This window comes from Lepus europaeus, chromosome 8 (genome assembly GCF_033115175.1).
Source record: "Lepus europaeus isolate LE1 chromosome 8, mLepTim1.pri, whole genome shotgun sequence".
Classification (NCBI taxonomy): domain Eukaryota; kingdom Metazoa; phylum Chordata; class Mammalia; order Lagomorpha; family Leporidae; genus Lepus; species Lepus europaeus.
This window is the reverse complement of record NC_084834.1, coordinates 104,431,867-104,454,127: the sequence shown is the minus strand read 5'-3', so window position 1 is coordinate 104,454,127 and position 22,261 is coordinate 104,431,867. Positions and strand designations below refer to the sequence as shown.

At 35.5% G+C, this 22,261-nt stretch overlaps 1 protein-coding gene across 5 annotated transcripts in view; it reads right to left on the bottom strand.

Annotated features, from left to right (window-relative positions):
• Positions 1-22,261, bottom strand: part of ANKRD17 (ankyrin repeat domain 17) — a 181,625-nt gene that overhangs the window by 60,592 nt on the left and 98,772 nt on the right. For 3 of the 5 annotated variants that reach the window (XM_062198699.1, XM_062198700.1, XM_062198701.1), the window contains exons 4-15: positions 20,188-20,335; positions 19,784-19,931; positions 18,452-18,685; positions 14,172-14,266; positions 12,183-12,420; positions 10,649-10,840; positions 10,225-10,334; positions 7,383-7,470; positions 5,570-5,697; positions 5,172-5,315; positions 4,671-4,773; positions 2,465-3,220 (exon numbers count right to left, since the gene is read on the bottom strand). In XM_062198699.1, the coding sequence (XP_062054683.1) occupies positions 2,465-3,220; positions 4,671-4,773; positions 5,172-5,315; positions 5,570-5,697; positions 7,383-7,470; positions 10,225-10,334; positions 10,649-10,840; positions 12,183-12,420; positions 14,172-14,266; positions 18,452-18,685; positions 19,784-19,931; positions 20,188-20,335 (2,384 nt within the window). The remainder of the gene's footprint in view (positions 1-2,464; positions 3,221-4,670; positions 4,774-5,171; positions 5,316-5,569; positions 5,698-7,382; positions 7,471-10,224; positions 10,335-10,648; positions 10,841-12,182; positions 12,421-14,171; positions 14,267-18,451; positions 18,686-19,783; positions 19,932-20,187; positions 20,336-22,261) is intronic. The other 2 variants (XM_062198703.1, XM_062198702.1) reach the window with 1 other exon arrangement.

Below are 22,261 nucleotides of genomic sequence, written 5' to 3'. Positions count from 1 at the left end.
TTTTGTTTCAAAAGCATGTTAAAATTAGAGTTTTCTCATTTTTTGGTCAAACTGGTTGTTCTTATCACCTCATCTAAAAAGAGACAGGAAAAATAAACTCATTTCATTGACTCTGGGGTATCTATTAAAACTGGTTTACTAAAACTAATATGCCCACCACTCATCCATTCTATACAGTAAAAGGAACAAATGAAAATATGTAGATATATGAAGGAACTCTCATACAGACCTTCATTTTAGGAGGTTCAATTTAGGATTAGATTTAGAAAGAAGAACCACAGCAAAGGAAGGTGTGTAAGATAGGTTAAAAAGGGAACTAATTTTGCTTTGCCAAAGGTAGAAAACTGTGGCAGGCAAAGTATTAGAGAAAAAAGGCCAATTAGGAGACCAGTATAATAAATGGAGACTTAAGAATGAGGAGCAGAAGTTTTGCTGTTGGGAAGGAGAGATTACAAGCCCAATGAAGCTGTAAACATGTTAAACTCAAAAAAGGCAGCAGAAATGATCATTAGTTAACTGAAAGGACTACCACAGAAGAAATTTAAAGAATAAGGCTTCAAAACAGAATACATGAGTATGTGTATGTGTGACATGTAAACATGAGGATGAGTTACAAGTAGGTAGCTAGATGTTTTCCATTTTGTTCTTCCTAACCTCTGGCTATCTACTCTCCCCAGATGAATGAGTACAACAAAAAAAATTGGTTTTTATAGTATGACAAGTATTTGTCATATATCCTAAAAATCTATGTATATCAAAAAAATTTTATATGGAATAGATGTAAATGTTTCTGTTTGGAATACAAATCAACAGAAAAGCTACTTATAAATCTCTGATAATTCGGATCAATCAGCATAAAAAATTGTAGAACTGGCAAATCACTGCTGACAAATAGGCCAAGTACATCAAGTGAACTCTGACAGCATATCAAAAAAATTCTTAAACAGTCACTGGTGTGGAATGTCTAATCTTCATTTAAGTGATCAATACCCTTCGATAGTGTCTGATGGAAGTAATAGAGCAGTATTATAAATTAATGGAAATGGACATAGTAACAAATCTGAGATTTATGACTACTGTACTCCAAATTCTATAGGACACTTACATTTTTTAAAAATTATGTTCTCAATTATTAAAATAAGCAAGTGGCTATCAGCAGTGATTTTCAAACCAGCAGAAAAAAGTTATGCTCATCAATATTAACAGTTGTTAACAGACCCTATTATTACTAGCACTTATTCCAATATAGTTACTTCAAAGTTAACATCAGCAAATATTTTCATTTCATATATTGCTATTGAGGTGATATAGGTGATACTAAGAGAGGAATGGAAAACTCCAGAGCAATTTTAGGTATAAAACCTGTTTCAAATCTGGTTTCTTAGTTTCTGAGTATTAGCTATATATGTAAACATTAAACAATTCAGCTTTATTTTTAGAAAATAAAAGCTTAATTATGAGTAATCTCATAGCTTATTTTTATTAAAAATTTTAATATTAAAAATATCAAATCACCTTTGAATATAAACCATGAATAAAAAAAGATAAAAATTCAACTATTTATTCCTTTTGTTCTTCTCTTTTCCTACCTTTACAAGTATCTCTTCTTTTTTTAATGAAGCAAATTATTCTTCTCAGTATAGCATTTTTATTGCTTATAACCCTATCAAAACTCATTCTATTACTTTGTTACTGAACTCATGAAAAATTCCAAAAATGAGCAGCATTTAAAGTAATCTTCTAAAATATTCCTTCTTTTCAGTGAAACTAAGTGTAATGGAATAAAATTTCTCTGGCTACACATTTTAAAATGGATTATTTATGATACTATCAGGGGACCACATTTTCCCATAACACAGTTAGAAAGAGACTGTACATTAACATTCACAAGGAATAAAATCACTGACATACAGTATATTCAAACCCTACATGGCTTGATATTTTATTAATGTAAAGACGTTTAAAGTTTTTTTTTTTTTCTCTTTTTAAAAATATCCATCAGGTTAGAAGTTGATCCATTAGGGATATAAAGTATTTCTGTTCACAAATAAGCTTCCTGACGTGTCCTACTAGTTTTGCATTTCAACTGTTAGCAATTTCTCAGTTTATTGGTATGAATACAGAAGCAAAAAAAGCCAAAATTCAATCTTAGTATTCTGAACTTAAAGGGAAAAAACAAAAACAAAAGCAAAAATCAAACATCAATCCCCCGACTGAAAAACCTAGATTACCAGCCTATCCTCCTAAGTCAGAACGCTTCAGTGATTTGTACTGAATGACCTTATCTGTAATTCAACCTGTATCCATCTGAGAACTTCTGAGATTGAACCAATATTTCTAAAGATACACATGGGTCAGGAGTCCAAAAATAGTTCTCAAGTTGGGTAACGGCAAAATTCTGCCACACTCTTACTCGCCTTAAGCAAATTATATTTGATACCTGCTCATAACAATATAAACCCACCTGCCATGATGTCATCCAGCGTGTCATTGAGGGTCTGAGCAGGGCTGGCTACCATTAACCCTTGTTGTGTTTCTGTCAGAATTCCTTGCCCCAGCCCTGCCAACTGTGCTTGGCCCAGTACTGGCTGTCCAACTATCACTCCTTGCAGTTCTGTAAGATTTGCGATGGACCCTGGAGGCAAGGGACCTGCCGCCAGAGGCAAAGCTTGAGGCATCGCCAGAGGCTGGATTGGTGCAAAACCCATCTGAGCAGCAGTCTGCTGTGGTTCATCTTTAAGCAAAACGGGATCCACTTGCTGTAATCGTGCATAGTCTCCCTCGGAAAGCTGTTCTCCAACTCCAACAGGAGTTAGCAGTCCCAGGTGTTGGCAAGACTGTTGCTGCTGCTGCTGCTGAAGTTGAATTCTTTGAGCTTTAACCTCTAGATACTGCTTTTTTAGCTGCTGCTGCGTTTTCAGTTGTAACTCTCGTTCTACTTTCTGTAGTTCCTCCAAAATCTTTTGTTTCTTCTGAATTTGTTCCTCCCTCGTTTTGTTCAGTTCCTCAATCTTCTCCTTGGTAAGTTGGTCAGCATGAGCCAGTTCCAAGGATTGCAGCTGTGCATTCTTTTCTATGGCTTCTTTTATTCTCTGTTCCAGTTCTGTTAACTTTCCCTGAGCCTCTTCTACAATGCTCTCTGGAGACTGATTGGTGATGTAACCCTGTACATCCTGGCTGTTTGCTGGCAAATGGCTGCTGGACTTTTGTTTAGAAGCAGCTGTGTGAAAAAGAAACCCCCTCAGAAGTGCACATGAATGGCATCCTCATTACAGAGTTACTGTTGGGAGGTTTAGTGCCAACAGTTATGCACCAAATTATCATATCCACAGAAGGTGAAAATGCACTGTTAAGAAGTTAAAAACAAATCCACCTTCTTTATCATAAATATAAAATGTATGTATTTTATGTGCATAAACTTGGGAAATTAATTTCAGAATTTAAAGAATATCACATGGCTAAAATTAGACAATAGAGTGATGCAGGCTTGTGATAGCGAAGTGGTGCAATTAAAGTAAAATCTAAGGCTATGTGTAGATATTTCATAGGGTCATAAAGATGTAAAAACTTATAATCAGAACAGAAAATTATACTAACTTATTAAAGTGTAGGGAAAACTTAGACCTCTAAGTCAAGATTTTTCCACATTTAATATGCTGCCTTTTAAACACACACACATACACACAAAAAGTACCCAAACTGTTGAGAAGTACCAAGCAATTAAAATCCAACTAAAATGAACTCTTTTTTGGGGCCTATCATCTTCAAGGTTGATAAAGATATAAATGCACATATTCACACAGTTACCTGGCCAGTAAAGAACTGGGATTCAGTTTCCCTGTAAGAAAAGATGTTGGGCTATGCCATCCACTGTATCTTCTGACAGCCAGGTGAATAAACTGATCTGGCTATAGGTATAGTAAATAATTATTCACCATACCAACTGAAAAAGTTGCCAAGGCTCTATGTTGGTAGTAGTGACTGAAAAGAATTGGTGGAAATACTTAGCATTCTTGTTGGTAAAAGAATATTGGTAGCCAAAACCAAAAAAATAAAAACTGCACTGGTTCTTCAGATAAACTTTTAAAAAGAGAAACTATTTCAAACTGGTAGTTGTAATGTTGGGGATATAACTTAAAAACATGCATGGTGTAACATCCACAAATCAAATATGGACCTCAGAATTCTAGAGAAATAAGCAAATATATCTGAAATAACTTAGACTTATTGTTTAGAAAAGGTATCCCAGATACAACTATATGAAACCAGTCACTCAAGAATAATTTTAGTATTTGATCCAACTTGTTAATTTTATGCGTAATATCACTACAGAGATTGAAGTAAAATACAAAAATATTACCCAATTACACCCAGCTTAACATTTTAAATGAAGAAAGTTAATAGTAGTTAGAGGAAATCATGGCTAATCAGAATTGCACCAAAGGTGAGCAACTGAATTTCTCATGTTAATGCTTCTAATTCTAGCACAAATTAGTGCTATTAGCCATCTTCTCTACCAAAAACGTGTTTTCACTGGTAAAAAGAATCGTTTTGCCAACCTAGTTAAAACTCATTTTTTGTGGAAAAATAATTTAAAATGGCTAGTTTTTCTGTAATCTTTACTTTACCTGGACAACATATAAGAAACAGTCTTTAGAAGTATAACTGACCTTTATTCCTGATGGGAAGAGTAGTTGCAACATTGGCAGGTGGTTTGTCAGGCTCCTGAGGTGGGACAACCATAGGCAGTGCTTGAACAGGTACACGAGGAGCCTAAGACAAGAGACACTGGTTGGTTATTTCTTCTTTACACATATAATCCATTAAATAGTATGCTTTAAAAGAAGAGTAAATTTTATACTTATTCAAAATATTTTAAATGTCTTTCAGACAATGACATATTTACCTAAAATATACTCATACTCAATTATTTCCTGTAACATGTTTTCAATGGGCTTTCAAAATTCAAGTTGTTACCCTGAACTTAATAAGAAAGTTAAAAAAATATACCAATACAGAATTAGTATTATACCACACATTCAGTAACTATATAAACTACTTATCTATAAAGAGAACTACTTACTATAACCAAAAATAATCTAAATTAGTTTGAACTGAAGTAATTCAAAGGGGATAAAGAAGATATAAAATGTTTTCATTTTCATTCTTACCCTATTCAAATCATGGGATGGGGGGGTTAACTGAGTGACATCTGGCGGAGGGGCTGAAAGCAAGTTATTAGGATAGTCCAAGAGATAGCAAACCACACTCGTATGGCCACCTTTTGCCGCTTCTATCAACATAGTTGAGCCATCCTAAAACAATCAATACGGAAGAGGGAAAAAAACTAAGTTAGTGGCAGAATCATTTAGGAAGATAAAGCTACAGGTCCCAGATCCTAGATCCCAGATCCCAGAAAAATAAAAATCACAGGTTTAGAAAACAGTCCTTTAATAAAATACAAAAAAATACTTAGGATGCTATTAAAAATGGAACTTGTAGATAGCATTTTATAATGTAAAAGGTAAAGAATTCACAATTCTGCCTGAAGCATTTGAGATTCACATACTTTTAAACGATGAGTAGGGTCTGCCCCGTGAGCTAAAAGTAGTTCCACCACTGCCAGATGACCCCCTGCACAAGCCAGGGACAATACAGTATGATCATTATTAGCTGTGGTTCTGTTCACATTTGCTCCTAAAAGACAAGGCATAAAAAATCACATTAGTAGAGTGTTGAAGAAAAAGATATGTTAAATATAGAAATCATAAGGAGTATAGTATTATGAAGTGTCACATATACATTACCCAGCTTCACCAATTATAAACACATACCTATCTTGTTTCAAATATACCCACATCAATTCTCCTCTCCCATTTTGAATTATTGTAAAGCAAATCTTCAACAAACATGACATAATTTCATCCGTAAATACTTCAGTACGTATCAGCAAATAATAACAAAAATCAAGCCATAATGGAATCATGGAATTAAAAAAAAAAGTACAAAATTTTATTTAATTTCTTCAGCAGAAAGGATGACTGAAAATAAAAATACACTATATTCTCTGTGTGGTCTACAGATTTAGAAAATTAATGCAGAATATGAAGGAGAGTAGTTCCATCTTTTTTCTTTTTTCAAAGAAAATATTAAAGAGGTACCATTTCTCCTTCCAGATATGAATAAATCTCTAATCTGGACAGGTAATACGAAAAGTTCAAGTAAAATAGCAGAGAGGAACTGGAATCAAATTCATTAAATGAACCAAAAAACAAGAGAGATACTGATTCGGCCGGCACTGTGGCACTGTAGGTTAAGCCTCTGCATGTGGTGCTGGTATCCCATATGGGCCCTGGTTCCAGTCCCAGCTCCTCCACTTTCGATCCAGTTCCCTGATAATGTGCCTAGGAAAGCAGCGGAGGATGGTCCAAGTACATGGATCAGCCCAGCTCTGGCTGTTCAGCCATATAGGGAGTGAACCAGCAGATAGGTAGACCTCTGTGTCTCTCTGTAACTCTGTCTTTCAAATGAATAAATCTTAAAAAAAAAAAAAGAGATACTGATTATGAACATGATTCCTTTCTTGAGAATACTGTTACATGTAACAAAAGTTCAAAATGCCTACAATAATTATACCCGTAAGTTACTTCAGATTTATTTTCTTTATCTACAAACAACTACAAACCTATGATTTCTTCAGTATTTTCCAAAGGAAGAGTATGGTTTGTCTTTTAAAGTTGTATATGGCCTATACTGGTTTTTAATCAATGTGGATAAGTAAAATCTTTCCTATACTTAGGAATTTGATGAATTGAGCATGAAAAAGAGTTTCATTAAGCATCATATTGTAAACACCTAAGCAGTCATTTAAGGAAGCAGTAATATGCTAATTTGTTCATTAAGGTCTTTGATATTCACACTGGAATTACTGACTATGAATGAAAATCCCTAGGCATTTTGCCCTACTTGTCACATTTCAATTCTGAATATTTCTGTGCTATATTTATAACTATGACTATATTTTATAAAGAAGATAACTGAAGCACATGAAACTATAAAGTATGAAAATGATTTGCTCACAACTTTCTTAAGGGCAGAAACAATATAAAAATCCAAGTTTTAAGATAATATTAGATTACATGAATAAAGACTATGTTTTTACAGAAATGTTTCTTCAATAAGTATGCTACCTGGTATAACAGAACTTTTGTTACTTGTAACTGTTCTGTGTATTGCAAGATGTTTATGAACTACCCACTCATATGTCAATAGCATCCTTCTACCATATGATACGAAAAAAGGACCTTTACCTTCAATCTCTGAATGTCTTAGGGCAGGAACAGTCACCTATGAGAAGAAACTATTGCTTTATATAAACCTACCTTTACTAATTAAGAATTGAACAGTACAAACATGACCAGCTCTTGCAGCTTTCATTAAAGGGGTTCTTCCACCTTCAGATTCATGCTCCTGTTCAAAAAATATAGATTTGTTTGATATTTGCTAGTGAATACTCATTATTTTTCATGAAAATCAAAAGGAAAACAACTGGACTAATTTCTGAGTCTAGCTACATAAAAAAATGTGCCTTAAAGCAAATTTAAAAATCCCAAATTATAAACATGTTCAATGGAAATAATTTAAGTTACAATCATGCGATGGTGACATCCTCATCTAAATCCATCTGGGTAATTTCCCATTTTCTTGCCTTTATAGACATCATCCCATTGTCTCTCTTACCTTATATAAAAATAACAAGGCTAACGATAATGTGAATATTCCTAGGACTATCAATTATAAGATTTTATGAGGGGCTGATCACATGGTGTAGACGGTTGGAACACTGCCTGCAATTCTGGCTTCTCCATATGGGTATCGGTTTGTGTCCCAGCTGTCCCACTTCCAATCCAGCTCCCTGTTAATGCATCTGAGAAAGCAGTGGAAGAAGGCCCAAGAGCTGTGGCTCCTGCACTAACATGGGAGACCTGGATGGAATTTCAGGCTCCTGGCTTTGGCCTGGCCCAGCCCTGGTCTTCAAGGTCATTTGGGGAGTGAAACAGCAGATGGACGATCAGATCACCCATTCCTGTGTCTCTCTGTAACTGCCTTTAAAATAAATAATAAAGGGGCCAGAGCTGTGGCTTAGTGGGTAAAGCCACTGCCTGCAGTGCCAGCATCCCATATATGGCTACTCCACTTCTGATCCAGCTCTCTGCTATGGCCTGGGAAAGCAGTAAAAGATGGCCCAAGTCCTTGGGCCTCTGCACTCACGAGGGAGACTTGGAAGTTCAGAGAACCTGATGGAAGATCTCTCTCTCTCTGCCTCTTTCTGTAACTCTGCTTTTCAAATAAATAAATAAATCTTTAAAATAAATAAATAAATAGTAAAGAAAAGCAAAATAAACTGAAATGTATTCACTTTCCAAATATTCCAATAGGCAGGGCTGAAAACCCAGGAACTGGGTACTTAAAACATGCTTTTCCACATTAGCAGAGAGCTAGAATAGGGACTTGAACCTAAGGTACTGGGATATGGGCCTAAGCAGTGGGTCAAACACCTACCACCACCATTTTTTTTTTTTTAAACATTCACATCTGATGATCAACTTTTCATTTCTCTCTTCTGTCAAATTCAAGTTTTCTTATTGTCATTAACTAAGCAAGTAAAAGTTACGTTAATCTAAGTTTTGTAAATACAAGAAACATAGGGGGCCAGCCCTGTGGCACAGTAGGTTAATCCTCCGCCTGTGGCGCCAACATCCCATATGGGCACCAGTTCTAGTCCTGGCTGCTACTCTTCTGATCCAGCTCTCTGCTGTGGCCTGGGAAAGCAGTAGTAGATGGCCCAAGTCCTTGGGCCCCTCCAACCATCTGGGAGACCGGGAAGAGCTCCTGGCTCCTGGCTTCGGATCGGCGCAGCTCCAGCCTATGTGGCCATTTGGGGAGTGAACCAACAGAGGGAAGACCTTTCTCTCTGTCTGTCCCTCTCACTGTCAGTAATTCTACCTCTCAAATAAATAAATAAAGATCTTTAAAAAAAAAAAGAAGAAGAAGAAGAAACATAGCTGCTAAGCTGAATAAGTTTGAAGTCCAACAAGGGCAACATGTACAAACTAGAATATAACTTGTGTTTAAAGTGCTTCAAGAGTTAATATTAACCCATGCAGAATAAAAGAGGTTACAATAAAAATCAAACTCAACCTCCCTTTTCATAAATGAGAAAGGAAAAATTAAATGAATTCATAGTTAATGAAACTAGTTACTATTTGTGCTTGAAAGTATTACATACAACAAAATATTTTACTTGTTAATTCCAGGAAATCACCTTACATTCATTTAAAACCTAGCTACTGATATGCCACTCTTAAATCCCTATAGGCTGAAACCAGGGGACTATTCTCCCCTATAGACTTGCCTTATGCTTTCCTGTTTCTAGGGATGTACCTCCTACTATATTTTCCCAACTGGAATATCTATTTTGCCACAACATTTACCATGTCTAGCTTTTTGCTCTCTCTTTATATTTATTTATTTGAAAGGCAAAGTTACACAAAGGGAGGAAAAAACAGAGATCTCCCACCCACTGGTTTATTCTTCAAATGGCTGCAATGGCTAGGGCTAGACCAGGCCAAAGCCAAGAGCCTTGAAATCTATCTGGGTCTCCCACATGGGTGGCAGGGGTCCAAGCACTTGGGCCATCTTCCGCTGCTTTCCCAGGTGCATCAGCAGGGAGCTGGAAATAGAGCAGCTGGGACTTGGAGAGGTGTTCACATGGGATCCTGCCATCTCAGGCTTAACCAGCTGAGTCACAATGTGAGCCCCCAATATATAAGCTTTCTAATCTTACCCAGTCTAAAATATAATGTCTTCAGTGACTTCTCTTACCTCTTTTGAGCTTCTTGCCTCCTGCTGTACTTTCCCTATGACATCTCTTTATAATCTACCTTATAATGACATCAGTATTTCATTCATTTTTATCAAATCAAACTGAGGGGAAATATTTATTAAATGCTTATGTTTTTAACTCATCTGTTGTTTAATAATCCTACTAACAAAGAAAGAAAGGTGACTCAACAGTGCAGAAAAAATGTAAGTAAAGAATGGTAAAAAGGTTAAGATCAAATTGGAAATAAAAAAAAACTTTTTGCTTATTAGAAACTTCAGAGTTTCAATGTGTCTTACTTTACTTTTGAATATTAAGATTCAAAAGGTGACATAGCTTACCAGATCTGCTCCGGCCTGAAGTAAGACATCTGCTACATCAGTGTGACCATTTTCACAGGCATATGTTAGTGCTGTATCCCCAGTTGCTGTCGTCGCATGAACATTAGCTCCTGTAGCAGTGTTAACAAATAGTACATACTTAATGAAAAAACCACAAGAAATAATAATGGACATAAAAACTTCTTCTAGATAATTCATATTCCCTCATATTGGACAAAATAACCATATCCATTTCCAGAAATATAAACAATTACCAGCATACTTAGAAGCAAAAAAAATTCAATAAAAAACTAACATGAATTATTCAGAACACATGCTTTTTTAAAAAACCCATTCAATATTCCCACACCATAAAAATTACTTGTATTACATTTTTACTTAAATAAATCATTGGAAAAAACCTCCCAAATGCAAAAATTCCTACCTGCAGCTAATAGGTATTTAACTAATTCCAAATGACCCTCTTGCGCAGCTTCCATTAAAGGAGTAGAACATCCTAGTTCTATATCAGCCCCTGCTTTAATTAGAAAATCTGCCACTTCCAGAAACCCTCCACAGCATGCCAGAGTCAAGGCAGTTTCTTGAGTTTCTTCTGTCTGTGCATTGATATTTGCTCCTAAAATAAAGATTCTAATTATTTAAAGAAAATTATTAACTCGTTCCAAAGCAAAACACGAGAGTTTCTTAATAAGCTATATTTCAATATTAACATGCACACGCGCACACACACACATACACACACAAAATTTTACTATAGTAAATAAGAAACTGCCTCTCCTCTACTACTGAGGCAGTGGAGAAAAAAAAATACACTAGCACGTAATTGATGTACACAGTTGGAATAATATTCAGCCAAAAGGTACAAATCAAATAATTAAAAACCTCAGAAAAATAAGCTGAATTCCTTCATCAAGAGAATTCAAATATCATGGCAAAGATATTAATGATGATCAAAATCATAGTATCTAACACTTAGTAAACTTGCACTATTTGTTAGGCAGTACTCAAAAGACTATAAATTCCCAAGTTTTTATCAGCTCCATTTTAAACTAAGGAAATTTAGATTAATTAACCTGTATAAGGTCACAGAATTATCATCACTACCAAGACCATCACCATAGCTGACTTTTAACAGGCATTACATGACAAACACTGCTTCAAGAGGCTTATACACACTCATTAACTTTCACACCAACATTACAGATGAGAAAACTGCGACCAAAAGTTAGAAACTCGTCTAAAGTTACAAAATTTCAAGAAGTAAAGCTGTGATTCAAACCCAAGAAGTTTGCTTCAAAACTTATTTGGCTCAATATTACCTCTGTTTTTTGTTTTGTTTTGTTTTTTTTTTAAAAACAAGTAGCATTCCTCCTAAATTTGTCCAGAATTTATGTTACAGAGTAAACTGTATTACTAGAAGAAAAATAAAGTCAGGCTACAAAGATTAGAGATGAATTTTAAACTTAACACAATAAAATAAATTTTCCCAAAGAGAAGTTCCCTGTGTACAGAGCTCCTTGACAACTTCTGATGTGCACTGCTGCCCTCTCATCAAGTTAGTCCTTCTGCAGGGTTTCATATTCTGTTAGATGAAACAGTAGATCTTTCAAATACTTACTAACATGTATTGTGCCCCCTATGGAATTCCCTTAATATATTATCTTGAGAAATGCTGCATTTCATATACTCACTTACTTAATCCACAAAACTATGCCAATCACCATCTTGTTTTTTTGATTCACACAGCACATTATGACTCCACAAGCACAACTTTAAAGAAGCCTATCTAATTGTTTAAGACAACATGGGAACCACTTCAGAGCAAATACTTTATCATTACTTTGAGTGATAAGATTTCATTACAAATCTACTAGGAAGGTGAAATACTTAAATTCAACTTCATAAAATTTTAAGACAGTTCACACATAATGATTTAGTGTCTTGAATGATAATGTTACCTTGGCCTAGTAGTAACGCCACCATTTCTTCATGTCCTTCTCGAGCTGCTTCCATCAGTGGTGTATAACCTTCATCATTGACCTCTTCCAGGCTAGCTCCTCTTTCAATAAGTAAAGCCGCAAGTTCCACATGCCCACCACATGCAGCCAAAGTCAATGGTGACTCAAATGAATCAGCAGGCATGTTCACTTGGGCACCACTGTCAAGAAGTAACCTAGCTACTTCAACATGGCCATCCTAATTATAATGCAATTAAAAAAACTGAATCAGCACCATTACAAAAAGTCTTTAAAATCCAAAGACTTCTCAATACTATACCATGACATTTACTGATTTCTATTCAAATAAGACTTATTAAATCCACACTTCATAGTTCAAACTGTATTTATTATGTGATACCTATATTCCTTTAATATAGAAGAAACAAAAGTTGAGGATATGAAACAAGTAGAAAAGTGATACCTTCAATAAAAGCTTAACAAAGATCAGGAAAGAAAAGAGACTACTGTAAAATTACAAATATTATAAACCCTGTATGGTACAAACTTAAATACTAAAAAGATAACATTAGAAGGAGGAGAGTTAGGATCTTCATGAAAAGGACAAGCAAACTTGTGATGAGGTAGAAAAAAATGAAACACTTTTTGCAGGAGTGAGGGAAGGATACATGATATGTTAGGGGAACACTATGTACACACAGTAATTTCTTTATTGTTTATTTCATTGCCAGTTAAAAGGAAAAAAAGTTCTTACTATCTTCTATACTGGTCATTCTTTCCTACAGATTTTCTAAGTATTGACAACTTCAAGGGTGTCACTTCTTTTTTTCTTTGATAATCTCTTTTTTCCTTTCAATACATTACCTCAGAGACATTTCATTTGCTTTTGAATATATCATGCCAATTTTTGCCTCTGTACTTTTCACATTACACAACTCTACCATCTTATTGCTATGGTTACCTTGCTATTTCTTCAGCTCTGACTTTCCTCCCTGCAGAGTCCACACCTACATTTCCTTTCAAGTGCAGTTTAAAAACTCAGTCTTTTAGTAAGGCATCCAAATATATGGCTCCTACTAATATCTTTCATTTACTTATAACATTTACTTCTAGCAAATGCTGGTCAAATCTACAGAATATTCCATTTTTAACTTCTTAATCTACAACTAGGTTGATTCCCTGTTTGGGGGGGGGGGGGGTTAGGATGGAAATGATTACATTTCCTAGTTGTAGAGAATTGTTAAACTGACACTGTTTACTGATGGTTTACACACATCATCTCATTTAGTCTTCACAACAATCCCAGAGAGAGATACAATTATCCTAATTTTACATATAAGGAACACAAAAGCTGTAAAGAAAACCTAATACTTGTTCAAGGAATATCTTACTTCATAAAGCAAACACTGGGATGGCAATAAGGAAAACAACAGATAACAAGTCTTAAAATGACTACGCTAATATTGTAAAACTCACACCTATCAATAATAATTCTCTAAAAAGAAGCCAAGACAAGAAATGTCAAATTCATCTGGAATATTTCTCTCTTTGATAAAATAACTTTTAAAAAGATGATTCAAAGGCTCAGAAAAGACCATGCAAAAGGGGAATTACGTAACACAAACAATATTCCAGAAATTTTCTTTAGTTCATTGGTGTGATACATGATATGCTTAGTATTGTGTACATATTCAGTGGATTACTATATTCTCCTATATGCTCCACTAACCTTTTAAAAAAGCAACTTTTGTTCCAATTATGTAAAACTAGTGTTATATAAGTCTAGAAAATGCAGGTGGCAATGTAAAGCTTGAGGAAGTAACTAGTAGAAATTAATGTACAATTGACTCTGAAAATTCAACTCAGATGGCTGAAGTTATGCTCCACAGTAAGGTTATTATAAACAATCTTTGCACCCCCAAAACAGACATTCATTATACACTGCTTAATATTTAAAGGTATTTTGTGTACGTATTTTACAAATCTTACCATGCAAGCTTCCATTAGAGCAGTGTGCATTTCATCTGTTTTGTGTTCTTGATCCGCGCCTGCTTCCAAAAGAAAACGCACCATCTCCAGGTGTCCTAAACAAAAAGTGTACTACATTAAATATTTTATTTAAAAAAACTTTTATATCTACAATGTTTTGAAAGTTCTTATATGTCATTTATAGCATTAAATTTATAAGCATAATCCTAAAGTCAACTATAAGCCACCTCAACTGTCAATCACAAATTAAGAAAGATTATGTACTTCTATTTTTTACCATATTGCCTAAAAACTGCTAATACCAAAATCCCTGATATAGGCAAACACAGATATTATTAAAATCCAGCACCCACAATATCCCCTCTACAATATTCTGAGTGACTTAGGCATGCTAGTTATTTTATTTTTAAAGATTTATTTATTTATTTATTTATTTGAAAGGCATAGTTACAGAGAGGCAGAGGCAGAGAGAGAGAGAAGAGAGGTCTTCCATCTGCTGGTTCACTCCCCAGATGGCCGGAACTGAGCAGATCTGAAGCCAGGAGATTCCTCTGGGTTTCCCATGTGGCTGCAGGGGCCCAAGGACTTGGGCCATCTTCTACTGCTTTCCCAGGCCATAGTAGAGAGCTGAACCAGAAGTGGAGCATCTGGGACTTGAACCAGTGCCCATATGGGATGTCAACACTGCAGGCGGCAGCTTTACCCGCTACACCACAGCACTAGCCCCTTCTAGTTATTTATGTTAGTTATTTATGTTATAGAACTAATTAGTTTTCAAGAATTAATAGCCTATAATGGTCATTTAAATTCTAAGAGAAACTGTGTTTCCATTTCCAATAACTCATATTCTTTATACAAACAACCTATATGTAAACTGGGTAGGTACCACATGTATAAATATGAAACAAGGGCAAGAAACATTATTTAATTTATATTCATTTACTTATACATACATATAAACATATCCATGCACTTATATAAAAAGGCAGAAGATAAATTATATTTTAAAAAGGGACTTTAGATACTAAGCAAGAAACAATAGAAAAAGGACTCCTACCCCAGATTTATTTAGAAAGTTACAGTAAGTTCTTAGTCAATTGGGACTGAAGGGAAGAGGCAGAAAGTGGAGTCATAGACATACAGTTACAACGAAATTTATTTCAATGAGGAAGTACAGCATCTGTCATATTTTTATTAATTTACTGATATTAGCAAATTTTTGCAATTTTATCTACTGTCCCTTTCTTGTCATTCTACCCTCCCAAACATCATCATCGATGCTCAGTCTCAGCCTAACTTCTATCACTTCCAAATCTCATCTGGGAAACCTCACCAGAAATAGAAGAAAGGAAGAAGATTCATGGGTCCCTAGAAGAAGCAGAAATGTTCTTCACCAGCTCAGTTATCTACCCAGCCTCTAATTAAAGCCTACAAGCCCCAGTTCAGACGACCCTCTCAGAAAGCAGTGTGTTGCTACACGTAAAGGGAAGAGGCAAGAGCAGTTAAATGTAACCCGTCTCAAAGCTCTACTGCCAGCTGGGATTCAGTAGTGAAGTGCAGCTGGTTTTGAGTTCAAAACTATTTGTGAAAATGAAAGAGAACCACTCAATCACCCGCCCTCAAGCATCTCAATAAAGATCAGCTTCCTTGGAATTATCAAAGAAGGCTGAGAGAATAAGGGACTTCAGCTGTGCTCCCTATCTAAAAATCTGTTAACATCAGGTAATGAATAACACATTTTCCAAATTTAACTAGAAATTTAGTCATTTACGTATATAAGCATTATTTTTATATTAAATTTTTAAAAAAATTTTCTGTTTTATGTGAGAGGCAGAGAGACAGAGAGAAACAGAGATCTTCCATCCACTGGTTCACTCCCCAAATGCTCACAAAACAGGGCTGAGCTAGCCAGAAGCCCCTAACTCAATCTGGGACTCCCATGTAGTTGGCAGGCTGTCTAGTAGTTAAAACTATCATTTGCTGTGGCCCAGACTGTACATTAGCAGGAAGCCGAATTAGAAGCAAAGTCAGGACTCTGGCACTCTAATATGGGATGTGGCTGTACCCCAAGCTGTGCCAAAAACACACTCCAATTCACATATTTTTAAAGGACATTATTCCAAAGGCATCACATAACCTTGACATGTATTAAACAGAATGAAATGAAGTAACACCAGGGCCTGGACTAAAAGTAAGGAAATCAAAAGCCCATTGCATGAATTTAAGAAGGCATTCATTCATAAACACATGCAAATCAAAGATCAGCTTTTGACAGTGATAGCCTCCTTAAATTTCATACCTGGCTTTTTCAAGAGCTTCTCCTGGAAGCCTCATAGTCAAGAATTTTACAGTTTATGATAAAAATATGGCACAGCTGTAGATGGCATTAAACACTGAACTAAATGGCTATGCAGACACAAAATTAAATTCCTTAAAGGAAAAAGCAAAAAACCTTATTTTATAACCATTTTTCCTGTCACAAAGGGGATGTCTAAAAAATATTCAACTTGTGGCTGTCTTTTAAGAACCAGGAGCCAGCTTTGTTAGGCAGCCGAGTTAAGCTGCCATATGAGCACAGGTTCAAGTCCTGGATGCTCCATTTCTGGTCCAGCTTCCTACTAATATGCCTGTGAAAGCACAGGAAGATGGTTCAAGTGCTTGGGCCCCTGCCACCCATGTGGGAAACCAGACTAGCCCAGCCCTTTGTGGCCATTTGGAGGTAAACCAGTGATTGGGAGATCTCTCTCTCTCTCTCTCCTTATCTGTCACCCTGCCATTCAAATAAATACATCTTTTTATCTTTTAAGTAAAAAGAATACGTAATCTTTTTTTATTTTTATTTTATTTTATTTTTTTGACAGGCAGAGTTAGACAGTGACAGAGACAGAGAGAAAGGTCTTCCTTCCATTGGTTCACCCTCCAAATGGCCGCTACAGCCAGCGCGTTGCGCCGATCCGAAGCCAGGTGCCAGGTGCTTCCTCCTGGTCTCCCATGCCGGTGCAGGGACCCAAGTACTTCGGCCATCCTCCACTGCCTTCCCGGCCACAGCAGAGAGCTGCACTGGAAGAGGAGCAACTAGGACAGAATCTGGCACCCCAACTGGGACTAGAACCCGAAGTGCAGGTGCTGCAGGCTGAGGATTAGCCTAGTGAGCCGCGGGGCCGGGCAAGAATATGTAATCTTGAAAATTAATTATTCATGGACCAGGCATCTTAACAGGCAATAGTGTGACCTGCCTAGAGGTAATTTCTGCGATATCAGTATTTTCAGGTTGCTTAAAATTAATTAAAGTATCACGTTCTCTCCCATTGTAACAGAGAATATTACCAACATGCAAAACCATTATAATTAGTCATATTAAAATTTTTAAAAAGCTGTTTCTTATAAAATCACCAGATCATCAATTTTTCATTTGATAGTATTTATGTCTATATTTTTAAAAATTGAAAATTAAACAAGACTTAGTTAACAGTTATCACTATATATTTTATTTTTTATTTTAATCTAAAAATCAGATCATGTGAAATAAATAATTTTATGTGTTTGAAGCTGTTTCAAAAAGGATTTGTAATGTGCAGGGCAGTGTAGAGTCCTATGCTGCTGTGGAGGTCATAACTTAACCACAATGTGTTTTCCCAGGTCCTGGGATGGTGGCTCAGTAACACTGCTTTGGATAGTAATGTCACACTGAACGCTGGGTCCTACACTGGAGTAATGGGAGAAGTAGAAGGTGAGAATTGAACTTGGTCACCCTCACCCTGGCACCTGGAGTGAGTTAATCTTTAAAAGGAGCCAACTTTCAATCATAGTGGGCACATGAATTGAGGGCTAATGGTGGGAATGAATGAAAGGAACATCAAAGACAAAGGGGCTGTTTTGGTCTCACCAGAGGCCAAAGAGGACTGGGAATGTTGAGGCTGGCAAGAGTCAAGTCAGTGGAAGAGCAGTCTGCTGAATCTTTAAACTGAGTAAATACATAAATCAACTATTAAAGTCTCCTAAACGGGCATTCAGGCCAATGGTCAAACCACTTTTTGAGGACCTGGGTTCAAGTGCTGGCTCAGTTCTCTATTCTATCTTCCTGCTAATGCCATCCTACTGCAAGGCAAGGAAGCGATGGTCCCTGCTACCCACCTGCAAGTCCAAGACTTAATTTTGGCCTCTTGGCTTTGACCATCTGGCCATTATGGGAATTTGGGAGCAAAACCAGCAGGTGAGAGGTCTCTCTCTCAATAAAAAAATTTTGAAAATAAATAAAAAAATAAAGGTCTATACTGTACCTTTGTAACAAGCTAATGTAAGGGCACTCTCTTTAAATTCATTGGAATGAGTATTAATGCCAGCCCCATTTTCTAGCAGCAATCTGGCTACTTCCACATGTCCAGCACTTCCAGCTTCCATAAGAGGAGTATGACCATTTTCATTATGGTCCTCAATACTAGCACCGGATTCCAAGAGCACCTTTACAACATCTACATAGCCTCCAGCACAAGCATATGTAAGTGCTGTGTTGCCTATTTTAATGAAGAAAAACAAAATACATTAATATATGAAATTAAAAGGCAGCATCTCATTTACATTAGCAAGAAAACTAAAACAGAATATTAAACTCGCAATAAATACTAAATTATAAACATATATCTTAAATTATTTAACACAGAATTTTCTTAATGTAATGTATCTTTCTGAAACTTCCTTGTTACCATCCTTATGTGGAAAATCAAATATACTTACCACACAACGGTAAAGAAATTGAGTGATTCTGAAATAAACTAGCTTTACCTTTCAGATGAGAAAAAATTATCTTTTAACTTTAATCAGTAGAAAAGCATTTCAGAAGACTATTTTAATGTTTGAACCTAAAAGTACTCATCATATATATATACATATGTATATATATTAAATCATTGATTCACATGTTTTTTTTTTTAACTAAAACTTCAAATACCAGTTAACTGATCAGTTATATTCTTTCTTGAAGATAAAAATGGTCCATGTTATAAAAGGCTTCAAAATCCCTTTAAAGCAGAATATGCAGATTTTAAAAATTATTTAAAATATCTAACAAAGTGAATTTTATACAAAATGTATTTTCATATAATTTCATAACTTTTATACAAATCCATGTAGGTATCAACTTTGGGGGAAATTTTAGACTAAAGTTATATCCTTGTGATACATAATGTGTTCATAATACTTTCTTTTTTCATAGTCTATAATTTAGTAATGGTAGGGGACAATGATCAGCCTTTTACAACTTATCCTTCAATTCTCCCTATTAGCTGTTCCTGTTCTTCCTCTGACAAATAACTAACCAGGGATTGAGAATTACAGACCATACCTCTCCATTTCTAAGTTAATGATCCATCTAAGCAAGGCATTTTTAAAGTATTCTGAAAGAACCTGAAACACAAATAATTTTCCTCACAAACAAAACAAGAGAAGTTTCATCTCAAATATATTTCATACACTTTCAACATCATACAGACTTTATGCAAATTTGCAGCATAAGAAAAATGATTATTGGGAAAGCATCACTAATGACCACTTTCATGTGAAATAATTATTAACAAAGGATGTTTTTACTTAGAAAATTGAAAATTATGCATGACCTGTTGAAGACTGTGCATTGACATCAGCTTTATGCGCTAGCAGCAACTTCACAATTTTGACATGTCCTCCATTAGCAGCAGCCATTAAAGGTGTAATGTCACCTTTGATTCCCCTATCTTCCACATTTGCATGCATTGCCAACAAAACCTTATGAAAGAAAAATAAAGTGTAAAGGATATTAGGAAGTAATAAAAATTCTGAACACACATATTTATATAACAGCTTAGTCATTAATAGAGTACAAGAGCCAATGAATGCACCCATTTTAGCCAATGAATGCACAAAACTATCTGTTGAAATGAACCCACTGATTGGAAGAATTTATTTTTACTATTTCCTAAGAAGCCCAGAATTAGAAAATAAAAACAACAAGAAAATCCAAGATTTATTTTGTAATACAAACCTGTGCAAGCTCATAGTATCCAGCAGAACAAGCTAAACAAAGGAGGCTCTCCCCTTCTTCAGTGTGTTCATTTACACTTCTTCCTTCAATGAGTAACTTTCGCACAGCATTTACATCTCCTTCTGAACAGGCCTCGGCCAAACTGCGGCTATTAGGGAAAAAATACTGTAATATTCAGATACAAGATATTTTTAAAAACCACACAGCCGTAAGTATTGATTTTTGATGTCAATCTTGACATCAGTGCTAAACAAGGATAATTCATAACAGAAAAGAAAATGAGTTCACTGAGTTTTAATTTTATGTAAGAAAGTCACTGAATTACAATGATCAGTATTCTAAGATTTACGATATGCAAATGAAGGACAGTCTACTGTAAGTCGAGACATAACATTTTATAATAAAATTTTACAGAAGTTAGAAACAAAATACAAGCTATAATGACTTTTTTGCTCAATCACTAGAAACTTTTGCAGAATGTAATTGAAAAAGTATAAATTGGGCAAAATGTAAAGTAAATTTAAAGGCTTACTTTTTATGGAAGACCTATTCTTTTATTAACTAAAGGGGAATAGAAAAGATAGGAATATGGAGGCTTTGGGTTTTTGCACTGCAGAGCAGTCACTATCTATAGGCCTGTGTCCTTTAGACAAAAGATGGAACCTGGTGACGGACTGCATACGATCGATGGGGGAATGGCTGGGGCAGCACTTGCGAAATCCCAAGACATGAATTTGAGTACTATCGGTGTGTTAAATGGTAGTGCAGTAAATCCTGGAATCATCTCCCAAATTTTTAAAAAACTTTTTTTCTTCTATCACTCCTTCACTCCATGTCCCAGAGGAAACCCTCTGCCCTCAGGGCCTGTGATACTGGATGTTTCTTCCACATTTTTAGCCATACATTATGCTAAGACTTCTTACAGCAAGTAAATACATGGATACCATCCTTTCTAATAAATTCCCAAAACTTCCTGGAATATTCCTATTGGTCTTACTGCCACTTATCACAACAAGGACAGAGCTTTGTTTTTATAACTGGTTAAAATATAGATTAAAATAAAAATGGAAACAACTAATAGTTTCTCAAAAAAGTATGTGTCTAGGAGCCCTGGAAATTCTCCAGCTGTTGATACAGGGTACTACTCCCTTGCTTAAAAAATATTTGTAATGCTATGAGTTTTCTGTGATGCTTCCTCAATACAAAGAGCTATCATGCAGATTCAATACAATATCACAATGCCACTTCATGAAAATATGTAAGTAAATTTTCTGTTAAGACCATAAAAGAAATTGGGGTTAAGTGTTCACTTATTAAAAGGTTTTGAATTTACAGAAATACATTAAAAAAAATAGGGACATATAATATTAATAAATGAATAACTACTAAGGGGAGCCTTATTAAGTATTTACTTATGAAATCATATACATTACCCAGGGAAGGAAAAACTGAATTCAAGTGAAAGGAAAGTAGAAAAAGTAGAGTAAGAAGATTAGCCTGAGAGAAAAGTTTTTGCTCTGAAAATTTGTCAAAATAATTCCAACTACGTGCATCTCTAAAGATGCTCTCTCTTCTGGATAAAACTCACTCTAAATTCTGTATTTCAATTGTAACTTAATTCCGCTATCATTTTCTTGAAAAATCGCCTTGTTACTTTAGTTACTGAAAATCTATTTTGGGTTTTTGCCCTGCAGAGAATCTGCAGAGAATCTGGAAAATCTATTTTCTGTACTTCCACTATTATTATCACCCAGATTCAAAGCTATCACTTTTAGCTGAGATTACGGCAAAGCTTCCTAACCAGTCTCCCAGCTTTCACCCTTGCTCTCCTTCAAGGTTGTTTTCACAAGGCACCCAGAGAGATCTTGTTTAAAGGAAAGGATATCACGTCACTTCTCTGCTCAGTATCCTACATTGGCCTCTACTCTCAATCACTGTAAGAGTTGCCAATAGCAGAATACCACACCCCTCCTCCCTTTTACATCTCAGGCTTCATCTCTTTAAAAAAATATATTTATTAAGTGCCCTTAAACTCCCAGACACTATGCCGGGACTCAAACTGGTGCCCATAAGG